The following is a 15,171-nucleotide window of genomic DNA, read 5'->3' as shown; positions in this document are numbered from 1 at the left end:
GAATTTATTCACCGTGCGGGCATAAGGGAATGTTTCCTCTCGAGTTTAACTTAGTCCACATAAGCTTGTAATGTGCTTAGGACTAAGGGTCTGGTAAGCTCAAGGGGGCACTGGCAAGGAGAACTTGGGTCCCATTTTTTAGAACCTAAACTGGGAGGCTATGGAGAATTAGAGTCCACCCCAAAACCTCATTCCAAACCCTAGGCTGCTTTGTTTCATGCTTTACTTTCTGTTCAAAGCATGCGAACTAGACAAATATGCGGTTAGGATTCGTGTGGAATTAGCATGCGGGATAGAGATCATGTCCGGGTAAGAATTAAAACATGTGGGGTAGGACCTTTTATTTTCATTATTATTATCTTTACCTTACTAACTCTTTTCAATTTTTCTCTCTTTTATTTTATTTCCATCATCTACATCATTCAAAAGAGGTGTTGATCCATAAACAAAACGTGTTCCTTAACCATAAATAATTTGCATTAATGGACAAAGGGGTTATAATACAAGAGATGAAAAACGCAGGGGTCCGGCTATGGTCAGAAAAGACTCAAAAAGAAAATGAGGACAATTTACAAGACAACTATGTGTCACATTCGATCAAGAAGACATGGTGCCCACAATCAAGTACATCAAAAGTTAACTTTTCAAAAATGGGTTGACAAAGGTGGCAGGGGCAAGACGAGAAAAAGGTTACTGACCTCGAGAGTCCATTCAAAGACAACAAGAACAAGATGGCAAGTCACTATCGACAAATTCAAGAAACAAGCAAACGAACTTTGGATAATCCCTTTGATGGAGGATTTCAATAGAATTTCCGATTCAACAAAGGATGAAAGCCAGAGATGCAGTCATTCGATACTTTTTGGGAACCAGTACAAAAAACAACTCAACGTTTTCACGGTTCATCCAGAGAGGCCGGAGTGGTTCAACAGGTTATTCAACCGGTGAAAGACTAAGAAAATGACTAGTCAACCTGTTTCGGGTCTAGAGGATTTAGTTCGGATGTACCTTTAAATATGTTTATTGTCTCTTAAAAGATAAAACACTTTTGTCCCAATAAAGGTTATTTACAATAACATACATGTTTTTGGATCAATGCCTCGAACATTTCATGCATTTTTGCATTTTGCATCTACATTTCATTTTTAAGCATTTTCATAAACATGAAATTTCTTCATGAAGAATTCGATAAAGTGGTTTTAACCACATGACACCACATGGAAGCAAGATTGTAACATCAAAAGAAAAAACTGAAATCATAACGAATGAGCTTGATCAGCTGGTTGTACGACTAAGCATGCCAGGATGATCTGAGAAAATAGTCCACATATCCTAAAGGCTACGATGTTGAAGCTGTTTGCAGTTGCCACATAGGATGCTCCAAACATTTCTTTGAGAACTATAAGGCGATGAAGTGCGAGATCCAAAACCTGATGGGTTCAGGGGCATGGACAGCCGAAGAAAGGACATTGCATATATCATTTGCACTTAGAGAATTGTTTTATTTGAACACATCTTTGATCTTTCATGTTCACTTAATCTTTTAAACGATTGAATTTATGCTACTTTCTAAGGTGGAGCAATTGAGCAAATCTTAATCTTTAGTTTTTTGAATATTAAATGAATTAAGGATTCTTTTAATTCTTCAAGAATTATGGATTTTTGACACGTGACAATGTTAGACCTTTCTTATCCTGTCTCAAACCCAAAATAACTCATGGTCATTACCAAAAAGACCAAATTTTGACATTACTTCCCTTTGAAATTTTTTAACAATGTCTTTATCTTTTTTATACACCCATACCTTTCTTTGAGTCAATAAAGTCACATCATTGTCTTTTTAGACTCAAAATTGACATTTTTATATCATTAAAACCCAAGGCATTGAGTTGTTCATTTGAACATGAGCATTCTTCTAAGACATAACTTGGGGCATCTCGCAGGGAGCCTGAACATTGAGACATGTTGGGGGAAATAAGCAGAAAGAAGAATTCACTCGAAATAATTCTACCATGCATTAATTATATTGTTTTCATGTGAATAAAATTAATCCTGAAAATCTATCCCCATGGGGATACCTCTTCTGTGAGGACTTCCATGTATGAAATGATGATCGACTTTCTTTCTTCATCCCTTCACAACAGGAGAAAATATATATCCCTTGTGTCCCCTTTTGAGCCTATAGTATTTTTCTTCTGATTCAACCCTACCGAGGATCACCCTCCACACTGGGGGCAAGGTGGAGAAAATCTGCTCGCATGAGTGAAGACATTGATTCAGATGAGATACCGAAAGGTGAACCAAATGCCAAGTGCGAAGATTCAATCAGAACAAAAGAGAAAAAAAAGTAAAGAGAAAATAAAAAGAGAAAAAATAAAGGAAAATTGAAGAAAAAAGAAGACAATATGCATATGCAAAGATTCTCTCGATCCAAATGACGCATCGAGATTCAAACTATGAGATTGATCAAATCACTGAACCACTTCACTCGAAGATCATAGAGCATCAAATGAGATTGATCAAGCACAATCATTTCTGAATTACTGAATCACTCCACTCGAAGATCATAGAGCATCAAGAGAGAGAGACATACGAGCAGATTCAAATTGAGCAAGATATGATTGAAGACATCAGAATGAATTGATCCTTGGTTCAATCACCCTTAAAAACTTATTTGAGACTTTTATCCCTTTCTTTCATAACCATGAACCATGACCTATGTTACGTGCCTTAAAAGTCCCTTCTAATCATACATGGATTTCTAAACAGAAGAGACTATCTTCAGATTTCATCCCGCCCATCAGGACTAATCATTATTTGCAAAAAACATTGTAATTAATGTATGATAGAGAAAAATAACAAAGGGGGGTTCAAGACGTAAATTACGAATGACGTCTTGAAACCAAATGAGGATTCGAGTTGAAAACCTGAAAAGGCGACTCGAATATGATAATTGGGCAGCTAAGGCGATCGCACAAATTCCTTGATAAGGCATCACACAATCCGAGCATGACCATGAAAGTTGGGAGTCGGAGAACACTTACAGTAGAGGAGCATACAAGGTACCCCATCAAACCTTTGAGCAACAAATAAACAAAAATGGCCAAACCTTTGACCAAACACAATAACCTGAGACTTTTTATCCTTTCCTTACTTAACCATTTCCCAAAAATAGCTTTGATCTTGGCACGTGTTAAATAGCTATAATTTATTGAAGGATTAACATTGTAATTAATTCTTTGATATCCAATGAACTATAGTTTTATGATTCGTCTCAATTGTAAAATCGTGAAAAGGGTAATATTTTCAAAACTTCTGATTAAACATTTTTCGAAACTCTTTTAATTGATATTTTCAGAACTTTGAAAATAAAAGAGAAACATTTTTTCAAACAAGACAATCTCTCTAGAGTGGATCTTAGTAAATGACATGTGGCTCTCAGACAGTAATCTCATGCTTAGAATTAATGTTGAAGCAAGACATGAGGAACAATAGGGGCACTTTTAATGTTGGGGCATTTTTGGAGATTCAACATTGAATATTGGGGTATCTTCGGGGATTCAAAATCCTGATGCGAACGATCAGATCTTCGAAGACGTTTCCTCCAAATATAGGAACCAACAGGAAAAAATGAGATTCTGTCCAAGGAATAAAACAAGAACTCATTCATTATGCATACATTTTAGAGCATCATATTTATCATTTTTTCACATACATAAGTTTTGCAGCTTTAGAGTCAAGTTTCAACTTCAAGGCGAAAGATACTTGATTCAAAAGAGTTTGTAAAAATCGATGGTGGTTGCTTAACTCAACAGTAAGAAGTCACACTTCAACCAACTCGACAGATTGAAAGATCGACATTCATCTTCAGATTCAACATTTCCAATATAAATTTTGTCTCACTTGAGACAACCTCATTTAATGCAGATGATTATCTCACTTGAGATTGCTTTTCTTAAAACATACTTTGTCTCACTTGAGATTGTTTCACTCGAAAGAAGGTATTTCATTTCACTCAAGACTGTTTTTAAAAAAAAGATTTTATCTCGCTTGAGATAGTTTCCCTTGAAACAAAATTTTGTCTCCCTTGAGACAGTTTCTCTTGAAACATAAACATTGAAAACATTTCCCTTGAAATAAATTTCGTCTCTCTTGAGACAGTTTCCCTTGAAACAAATTTTGTCTCTCTTGAGACAGTTTCCCTTGAAACAAATTATTTGAATATGTTTTATTTGAAACAAATTTCATCTCTCTTAAGACAGTTTCTTTTGGAACTAAGTTTTGTCTCTCTTGAGACAGTTTCTCTTGAAACAAATTTTGTCTCTCTTGAGACAGTTTCCCTTGAAACAAAATCTTTGAATTTATTTCCCCTAAAACAAATTTTGTCTTCCTTGAGATAGTTTCTCTTGAAACACAAAATCTTCAAATTTATTTCCCTTAAAACAAAATTTTGTTTCCCTTGAGACCGTTTTCATGAAACAACAGATATCTTTGAGATCGTTTCCCTTGAAACGAATTATATCTCTTTCGAGACAACTTCTCTTGAAGCATCATTTGAACCGTAACACTCAGCTCATACACATACTTGAGATGGTCGAGAAGCATTTCTCAAATCAAAAATAGAATATGCACATCAGATTTGAACATTTGAAGAATTCGAGATCAGGGATCAAAACTTGAAGATTCAAGAATCAAGATTCCATACAGGCAACCGGAGATCAAGATTTCTCTCCAGAGCCCCAAGATAACATATGTTGCATATGCATTTTAGGCACACCTAAGAGCATTGCATCCATAGCATCACATATATGCATAATTTTTTCAGGTTTTAGCTAGAGTCAATTTCAACTTCGCGGCGAAGGATATTGAACTCAAAGCGACACAATTTGCTCGAGAGTAGATTTCAACTTCACGACGGAGAATATCTAACTCGAAGCCAAACTTCACAATAAAGGGGTCCTCTATGGTTTCAACTTCACGGCGAAGGGAATCGTGTCCACCCGTAACATACAATACTTGGATTTCAACTTCACGACGAAGGATATTCAAGTCAAGGCTCAACTTCACAACGAAAGAGCCATCCGCGATTTCAACTCCACGACAGAGGATATCGTACCCGCACATCCACGATTTCAACTCCGCGATGGAGGATATCGTGCCATTTGAGGCTCAACTTCACGACGAAGGGGCTTCCCAGTTTCAGAGCCAATTTCAACTTCACAGCGAGGGATATTGGACTCAAGACAACACAAGCTCAACTTCACAACGAAGGGGCGACTGATTGTCAAAAACAACTTTTCAGTTTCATTCAGAGTCAATTTCAACTTCACAGTGAAGGATATTGAACTTGAGACAACACAATCTCAACTTCACAACGAAGGGGCGGCTGACTGTCAACAAACAATTTCCAGTTCCAGAGCCAATTTCAACTTCACGACGGAGGATATTGGACTCGGAACAATACTACCCACTTGGATTTCAACTTCACGATGAAGGATATCCAATTACCATACTCAACTTCACGACAAAGGGGCCACCCGCGGTTTCAACTTCACGACGAAAGGGAATTGTGCACACCAGCAACATCCATCTCTAGATTGGATTTCAACTTCATGACGAAGGATATCCAACTCAAAGAAGGGTTATCTATCACCAAAGACCTTCGAGTTCGATTGCATTCAACTCAGAGGTAAATCAAATTTACAGCATAGCTCAAGGCAAGAAGGGCTATCTGTCAACGAAAATTGTCGAGTTCGATTCCATTCAGCTCGATGACACCTCAATCACACTATTGTCCGGCTACAATCGAGGTTTTCAAGCCGAGAAGAAGATCAAGTTTAGCCATGCCTTAGTAGCAAGAAGCCTTTTTTCTATCAGTATAGCTTAAGCTGAGAAAAGTTATCTGTCAATGAAGACTTTTAGAGTTCGGTTTCATTTAGCTCGAGAGCATATCAACCACATTGTGGAGTCAAGAGATTACTTTTTAGTCGAATTTTTAGCCAAGGTCTTTAAACCGAGAAGAAGACCAAAGTGGACTACAACGAGAAGCCACATTCTGATTCAAATCATTTCAAGATGGACTCGACTTCGCGACGGAGGAGCCATCCGCAACTCAGTTCGACAGGGAGTTATTCTTCAACTCCACTGAACGAAAATTTGTTTCTTTTTATCTTTGTCCTATTTTTCGTTCCACGAAAAAGGACAAAGAAGGGCAGTTGTTGACACCCATTTTCTTAAAAGATAGAACTAGCAAGAGTTTATCTCCTAAGAGGATACTTCCACCACCATATCTCTTAAAGCAACAACCACACCAACAAACGTGCAACAACCGAGCAATGAGTCTAGCTACATTAGGATTTATTGTTAATAGGATTCTAAAAATAGTTAGTTTTTTTTTCACTATAAATACATGTAATCCTCCCCATTTTAAGACGGATTTACATACAAGATACAAAGGAAAGCACGAAAAAATACAAAGGCAAAGCTATTGTAAACGATTCGAAAAGGAAATAAAAGGTAGCATCTTTTTTACATTGATTCGTTCATTTATCGCATGTGCATGTTATTTTTCTTGAGATTTGGTTTGAATAACCCAAAGCGTGGGTTGCGCCGATGACCAAAAAGGGGTGGGGTTTCGAAGTTTCGAACCTAAATCTACTTCTGAGGCATGTTCATTTTTTAAAGTATTTAATATTCCCCCTCTGTCAATCTTAATCTTTAATTTACCTTGAAATTTACCCTTTAATTTTACTTTCATATTAATTTCGTCCCCTATATATATATTTTTAATTATATTTTTTATTTATTTACTATATTCCTTTTTTTATTTATATTATTTTATTTTTATTATATATATCTTATATCATTATATATATATATATATATATATATGTATAGATGTATTAATTTTTCTCCATTTACTATATATATATTTTTTCTTAATATTATATTTTATACGTTTTTATATATATTTTCTTAATATTCTATTTTTATTTATTTATATATATTATATTTTTACTTTATTTTATTTTTTCTATTATTTTTTTCTTAATATCATGTATATCTTTATTTTTTATTTGTTTTACTTAGTATTATATATTTATTATTTTTACTTGTTTTAGTAAATATTACTTTATATGTACATATTATTTTTATTCTTTTTTAATTTCTTTTACCTTTTTTTATTTTTTTACTTCATTAATTTTTTTCCTTTATCTTTGTCTTTGTTTTTTAATATTTTATTCATTTTGTTTATTTTTATTATTTTTTACGTGTTTTATTATTTTTTATTTTTCTTGTTTTATTTATTATTCTCACGTTTGCACACTTGCTATCCTAATTCGATTTTATATTCCGCTACGAATCTAACGTTTTTATCTTTTAAGGGTATTCAAATCAATCAATTGTAAGTAATTTGAATCGGGTTTGTTAAATTTTAATTTAAATTTTGAATTTTCGCAACTAAGACAATCGGAAAATTAATTGGTACCGAAAGGGCGGTTCAAGGGTGCTAATCCTTCCTTGACCGTAACCGACTCCCGAACCCAACACATTTCTGGTAAAAACACAGATCAGGTAAGATGGTGTCCGACCCACCTAAATTCGTTTTAAAATGGTCGGTGGCGACTCCAATCCACATTTTTCAAGTCGAAGCCCAATTCCGAGGCCCAACCGAAAGACGGTTACGACAGGGCCCACCCGAAAGACGGTTCCAATAATTCACAAACCTTTAAATTATTTGTTTTGTAATTTATTTTTGTTTATAAAATAATATTACTATCACAATTATCAAATAAGTACTACAAGGGAGATGATTAAAATGATTTTTTCTCGATCTGGATGAACTTATCAACTTAGACCTTGTTAATAATTTAATCACTTAGTGATTGAAATAAAAATATCTTTTTAATAACGATATTTAAAATAAGGGGTAAATTACACAAATCATCACTGAACTTTACTATATCTCCTATTTCATTCATTGTACTTTAAATTCGTTCAATTTCTTCACTGAATTTAATACAATTAACATTTTTGGTCACTCAACTGTTAAATATTTAACGACGTTGAAATGACGTCGTTTTAGAAAAACAAAATTTTCACTAAAAAGATATCGTTTTGTATTTATATAACAGCTCATTTATAACGTCGTTTAGTGAGAAAACGATTGAGTGACCAAAAATGCTAATTGTATTAAATTCAGTAAGGAAATTGAACGGATTTAAAGTATAGTGAGTGAAACAGAATAGAGAATAAAGTTCAGTGACGATTGGTGTAATTTACCCTAAAATAAATTGTTTTTGATTTAAGTGATTAAAATGAAAGCCTCCAAAAATTACTTGATCATGGCTCACATGTGTAATTAACTGATATGATGTGAACATACTCTCTGTGGCTGCATGAAACTCCTTAGCCCTGGCTCGTGTGATGGGGCCACTTGGGTATTTCTCCGGGTCTTTGTTATTGTCGATTATATCATTAACCCTAAAAATAAATAGATGTCTTTATTTTATAAGTTGGTAAACTATATGATTAATCATTTTCGTTTAAGTTTTGTATATTTTATCACTTAATTAAAAAAATATAATATTTGGTCACTTTTATTTTTATTTAATTAAGATTTGGTCACTTTCGATTTTATTTAATTAATATGTGATCACTGAGGATTAACTATAATTAAACCTTTAACGGATTGTTGATGTGACATATTAAATTTATAAATTAAAAAATAAACTATACAAATAGTGACTGATGTTTGAGTAAGTTTTTATTTTCCCCATTGAAGTTTCAAAAATGAGAAATTCATGCCAAATGCCCAGGTGCAAACACTGGAGTTAAGCCTCTTTGCCAAAACTGGGTCTGAAATGTTCGTAAACAAATGCATGGCATGAAAGGAAGCTTCACTTTCCCGACAAGTCTCTACCGCTGCATGTACTTTTCTCTTCATGTCAACAGTCCAGAGTGCAGTTAAATCCCTTTGCACTGCAGATGACTAAGGGCGGAAGTATACGGAGGATCATCAGACTCGTTTTCCTTGGATGTTGAATATTATTTGTTAACCAATCAAAAATTTCTGTGCTCTGAACATGAATCGTAGCTCCACCGGGAGGATTAATAAAAACCACATCGAAAATGTTCGGAGGTTGAGAGAATCAGTCACTACGTGAAAAACGATTTTCTCTCACTCTTGCATCACATATATTATTTGTCAGGTATATCACATAAGTCACAAAAATATTTGCCAAATTATAAAATTTTTGGGGTAAATTATATATAAAATCATTGTTCAAATTGATATTTTAGTGACTAATTTGTTGTTTTTAAAATTTTAATAGGAAAAATAAAATATAATCAAATATTAGTGACTATTAGTATAATTTACTTTTTAAATTTTATAGATTTACTGTGTCATCATCAATCCGTAGAAGGTCTAATAATAATTAATCTTTAGAGGCCAACTTTTAATTAAATAAAAATAAAATGAATAAATATTATTTTATTTGAATTTAATAAAATAAATAAATAAAATTTAACGAAAGCGATCAATATCATAAATTTTCTTTTATAAATTTACATTAAGAATTATGTAATAATAATTAAGTTTATTTTATATTAATATTTATGTACCAGAAGTAAGTGGAACCAAGAAAGCCGGGAAAATGAATAGGGGTATAAAGCGAAAAAGAAATTGCACCCATTAAAATGGCAGGGGTTCCTTCCCTCCTTGTCGCGCGAGATCGCCCGATTCATCCTCACTCTCTAAAAACCAAAAAACATAAATAAATAAGGTAAATAAAAACCCCGACATCCAGCGAAAGAAGTCAAGCCACGGACCCCCGAAAACCTGAAGAGGAGTACAAAAGGGGGAAATTATATTGGCTTCGTCCTTCTCCGTCCGAACCCTAGAAGAAGAAAAAACACCTAAAAGTTCCAATTTTCTTCTTCTGCTTGCTTTAGAATTATCTCGAACTTTCTCTGATCTACCATTTCTACCCTTATACTGTCTTCAATTCCTTTCCAATTCCCTTCCCTTCCAACCTTTCTCTCTCGCTCTTCATTTCACTGCTCAATTTCTCTTCTTTTCCTTTTTTTTTGTTTTAAATTTCGCTAGGTTTTGGTTTTTATTTGAATTTGACAATATTTTTGTATTCTTTTTACTGGTAGAGAAGCGTGAGTGAGTTGAATAGAAGAAAAGAAAAAAAAGAAGTTGAATTTTCGCGCTTTGCTTTGCCGTGATCTGAATAGGTACGGTGGCGAACTTGCCATTTCATGTTTGAGGTATCATTGATTTCTTTTGTTTTTCTTTTAACGTTTACTGTTGAAAGTTTGTAATGATAAATGTTGATTGGGGATTTCTCTCTTATTCTTTTTTGTATATACATGTGTGTATAATACATACTTAGAATTCGTGATTTTTGGAGAAATTATCGTTTCGGCATCTGTTCTTCATGTCTTTTCCCCCTGGAGATTATATAAATACTAAGATTCCGAGAAAGAAAATAGTGGAAATGATAAATTGAGAATAATTTAAGTTTGTAATTTGGTGTCTTTTATGTGTAGAAAATAAGTTGGTTATGTGGGAATGAAGAAATATTTGGTAAATTGTTTTAGTGGTTAAAGCGGAGTTAGTAGCAAAGTTAGAGGAAACTATACTAGAAGTCTAGATCTACTTGGAGTTAGAGTGCCATGTATGACGCTAATTTAAGTTTCCTGAACCTTCTATTGTTCGAAAACTTGTTTGACTTATGAACGTTAACTAGGAATTTATAATTTATTCTGAAAGTTACATATGCTATCATTTATCTTTTGGCAATTAATACTAAGGTATGGTCAAAAGTTTAACCGGGGGAATGCAGTTTTTAAAGTTAGTGGGTCGATTTCCTTCTACTGAATCCATATGTTTGAGGTTATTGGTGCTTTGATATGTTCAATGCAAATATTAATCCTGGCTTTGCCTCTATTTTGCTTTTTGATCTAAAAACAAACAGTTAGCTGACTGCCAAGTTGGTTTTCGTCAGATTTACTTCACATATCTTTTACCCAAATGTGCATATCTCTTGTACTAGTGATATGATTGTTTTAATATAAATAGATTGTAGAAAAGATGAGGGAAAAGATATTAATTGCTACATTGGAGAACTATAATTGATTTGAAAGTTAGCATTGGAATTGTAAGCTGCCTGTTAGTTTTACAAGTGTGAAACAGAAGGGCAACAAAGTGTATAAGAGATGTACTTACCATATGTATGCATGCATTTTTAGTTTTAATATGTTATAGCCTTTCTACACTACATAGAATACTGCATGTGAATCTTTGTTTAACCTTTATAGATGTTTTGAGTCGATATTCATGGATATTTTCCCTGACTTTTGACTAAAAATTTGCAGTTTATGATGGTACATATTTCGTGAATCATTAACACATGGATCCTGAAGGCAAGAAATTTGGAGGAGGTAATATTGTTTAGAATGAGGGTTTTTATTGCACTTTCTTTGTTTTCATTGCATTTGTTTTTGGCTTTGTTCAGTCCATTTGAAGTTTTCAGACTAAAAAATTCAGAGTCAATTGTAATTTCATGTAAAGTTCTTTGATAATTAGATTTTTGTTATCATATTTCTTTTTCAACTGACAAGAAACTGTGTATATAAATAAATGTAGGACCAAGAGAACTTAGCGGTGCTGTTGATCTTATAAGTCACTATAAATTATTGCCTCACCAAGACTTCTTCTGCAAGAGACCTCTTCCTGTATCAATCTCAGATACACATTATCTTCATAATGTGGTGGGAGATACTGAAATTAGAAAAGGAAAAGGGATGCAGCTGGATCAGCTTATTCAGAATACATCTCATAACAAAGACGCTAATATCCGTATACAGCCTTTTGACCTTGATATTCTTAAGGAGGCTTTCCAGCTGAGTGAAACCACTCCTGTCGAATTGCCGGCGGTAAGAAATTTACTGCTTTGAGACTACCTATATTTAAGTTTCTTAAGCTAAATGGTGATCCTATATATTGTGCCAACTCGGTAAATTGGTAAAACTTTAATAGTTTATCTGTTGTTTATTTTGTCATTGACAGTATTTTACTTCAATATTCATAGTTGGAGTTAATAACCATTTTGCTTATATGATAGAGTGAGAAAGGGATTCCTACAATTGCTGGGAAATCAAAGAGTAAAGCTAAAGATAAAGATAGAGAGAGGAAGCACAAAAAGCACAAGGACCGAGATAAGGAGAAGGATAAAGAGCATAAGAAGCACAAGCACCGTCATAAAGATAAAGATCGAAGTAAAGATAAAGACAAGGAAAAAAAGAAGGATAAAAGTGGGCATCATGATTCTGGCGCTGATCACTCAAAAAAGCATCATGAAAAGGTTTGAAGTTTGTTACCTCTTGCAGCTATTGCTTGATCACTCGTTTGGCCCCCTTAGGATAGTGGAAAAATCGTTAGTCAAATAGTCATGGCTAGCAGACTAGGATGTTGTGCTCAAGTACATAAAAATCAGTCTGCAAATTTACCCATTCTTTGTTCAATAATTACATTGCTTTTGAGCCAGGCATAAGATATGTTATTTAATATCAGGAAAAATAAGTTTTTCTGCTGATGGCATGAATTCACTACTGTCATCTGGGCCGTTGTTTACATTTTCATCTGAAAGTTTATCAAAAACTTTATTTTGAAATTAAATTAAAATTTAAATGGAATTCCATGTAAGTTCTTTGTGATTTGTATACTTTCAGAAAAGGAAGCACGATGGAGATGAAGATCTTAATGATGTTCAAAGACACAAAAAAAGTAAGGTAATGCACATCATTCTGGATTTTACTCTCGTTTGTTGTTTTTGCAGATATCTTTTGTATTTGTGACACATGCAGAATCAACTCTTCATTTTTTTCCCAGAATCCATAGACCTGGTTTTCTAACTACTGTCCCATTGTGCTAATCAAAGTGCATAATTAATTTGTTGCAGCATAAAAGCTCAAAAATAGATGAAGTTGGTGTAATTAAAGTAGCAGGCTGAAGGGGTGGCTCTATAGTTCTTTTGTCGTCTCAGATGGTTATTAGAGAGTGGGAGGGTTCTTAATGTTCTCTTCTTTGCTTGAGGTGAATGCTGTATCATGCTGTTCTGTTTTTTTTCCTTATTGTAATTTCTTGTTATTCAAAATAGTACCCACTTATCCACTTCTAATCATTTATCAAAATTAAAAAGTTCACTGAAATTTATATATGAATATAACCCTGATCTAGAATGATTTTCTTTGCCTCCCTATAACATTATGTGCTTTATTCTTCTCCTTTCAACTCATGCAACCAAGGTAAAATGAAAAACTAGTTGTGAAACATTGTATGAATGACGTATTAGAGCAGTGCTGTTTGCTGCAGAATGTTCTTATTATAGTTTTTTTAAATTATCTAAAAGGATAATTTTATAGATGTAGCCAAGCAACTGGCTTGATAGGGCATATTGTTCTGAACTTTTTGCCAGTAAAATACGGCAAGTGTGGTAATTTAGTGGATATGCTAAATTAGTGTTTTCTGGATGTTGCCAGACAAACCCTATGGCTGAAAAGGTTGTGAAATGACATTCATTTGTCTTATGCTTAGAATAAATTAGTTAATTAGATACACATTTCAAGTATTTACAATTCTAGTTTTAGGGAAAATGATTCCAATGAGAAAAGATAGTGCAATTATTTGCTTCTTTCTCTTGAATCGATATATTAACATGGTTTATTCTCTAGATAGGATTGAATTCTATCCATGTCTAACAGTTCATTATGTGACATATTATTTTAAAATAAGGCAGACTCTTACTATTATTATAGGGCTTGGGACTGGAGGTGGGGTTGGGAGAAGGGTGTTAAAATGGAAGTTAGATTTTGAAGGTTCTAACTAACACTGTCTCTCTGTCTGGTTTTCGTGCAGAGTAACTTGTAAACTGGGTATAGAATGTGTAGGTGGTGAATTCTTCGTCCATTGATTGATATCTGATGCGAGGTATATGTTGCTGAACATGGTCTTTTTTGTATCATAAGCATTTGCCTATATTTCGCCTATATTTTGCGTGTAACATGCAAAACTTTGATTTTCTGTTTTCTAGCATATTGGATGACTGTGCTGTTCATTCACTCAATTTTATTTAGTTAAAAGTTTTAAAACCCTAGCCCCGGAATGAAATACTATCAGTTTGATTTTAGGGTTGGCAGCTTTTCTTTTGTGGAAAGAGTAGGGTAGATAGGGGATGCTGTTTTACTTTTGTTCCTTCCCTTTTTTGTGGTAATGTCTGCTGTTAAGGCAGTGTCTCATTTGTTTCATTTCATTTTAGTTGCAAATTCTGGTTATAAAATTCATCAAAGATTTGATTAGCTAACATTAAAAAAATTCAAGTAGCTTAGATTCCTGAGATTTGCAGTTTTTTCTTCTTTATGATCACAGTTGTATAAAAAAGTAATGATAAAAACCTAAAACCAAATAAAAAAAATTGATAGTGGTGAAATAAAAGGGTTTAAAAATTGTTGATACAAAGGAGTGGATTGAATGTCAATGATAGTTCACTCGGAGAGCCAAGAGCCGTAAAGAGCATTCACTCGACCCCACAAAGGCATCACACTTCGTGCTGCATGGCTATAGTTGTCCTGTACATAGGTCCTATTAAGTCGTGTCGTTAGCTTTGACTAGGGGATTTGGAGAACACTTTGAAGTCTCCGTTCTACTTTGTTATTCCTTGAGCCCTTTGAAACCGCCTGTCGGCTCTACGACCTTACCGTCCTTTGACCTTCAACCCTCTATTTTTTATCAACCGAAATAATCATTAGAAAAGCTTATGTATCCCTTATATCATATGATACAGTTATTAACCGCCCAAATCTACGGATACGACAAAGAAGTGAAACCCTAGCAAACAGTATGTGAAGTAATATCCAAAATCTGATCTCAACTCAGAATACTCTCCCCCGAGTGTGTGGGGAAAAGTATCATAATTTAAGGATTAGTCGGAAGAAAATGGTAATAAAGAGAAGCGTTTAAATAAATTAAGGGCTTAAGACATGATGAGTGCGGTCATACTAGTACTAATGTCCTGGATCCCGAACTCCGTAGTTAAGTGTGCTTAGGCGAGAGTAATAATAGGATGGGTGACCTCTTAGGAAGTTATTGTGTTGCATTTT

The 15,171-nt window shown here is 33.9% G+C and overlaps 1 protein-coding gene and 1 pseudogene across 5 annotated transcripts; both read left to right on the top strand.

The window, feature by feature from the left end:
* The first annotated feature begins 9,810 nt into the window (after window positions 1-9,810).
* LOC120200968 (mediator of RNA polymerase II transcription subunit 19a-like) lies at window positions 9,811-14,023 on the top strand. Of its 5 annotated transcripts, none has more exons than XR_005523619.1 (7): window positions 9,815-10,278; window positions 11,389-11,454; window positions 11,660-11,949; window positions 12,138-12,377; window positions 12,745-12,799; window positions 12,975-13,108; window positions 13,931-14,016. XR_005523619.1 is itself a non-coding variant. In XM_039201674.1 (6 exons), the coding sequence occupies exons 2-6, from the start codon at window positions 11,424-11,426 to the stop codon at window positions 13,532-13,534; spliced, it is 660 nt and encodes a 219-aa protein (XP_039057605.1). In that variant the 5' UTR covers window positions 9,811-10,278; window positions 11,389-11,423; the 3' UTR covers window positions 13,535-13,635. The 5 variants fall into 5 exon arrangements, 3 of the variants coding, with proteins under 3 accessions (XP_039057605.1, XP_039057606.1, XP_039057607.1); XR_005523618.1 differs by lacking the exon at window positions 13,931-14,016 and adding an exon at window positions 13,491-13,635 and having other exon boundaries at window positions 9,825-10,278; window positions 12,745-12,804; XM_039201674.1 differs by lacking the exons at window positions 12,975-13,108; window positions 13,931-14,016 and adding an exon at window positions 13,491-13,635 and having other exon boundaries at window positions 9,811-10,278.
* Window positions 14,024-15,056: 1,033 nt separating this feature from the next.
* LOC120200973 lies at window positions 15,057-15,171 on the top strand (annotated as a pseudogene).

Source organism: Hibiscus syriacus, unplaced genomic scaffold, assembly GCF_006381635.1.
Source record: "Hibiscus syriacus cultivar Baekdansim isolate YM2019G1 unplaced genomic scaffold, ASM638163v2 tig00006666_pilon, whole genome shotgun sequence".
Taxonomy (NCBI): Eukaryota; Viridiplantae; Streptophyta; class Magnoliopsida; order Malvales; family Malvaceae; genus Hibiscus; species Hibiscus syriacus.
This window is presented reverse-complemented; position numbering and strand designations above follow the sequence as displayed.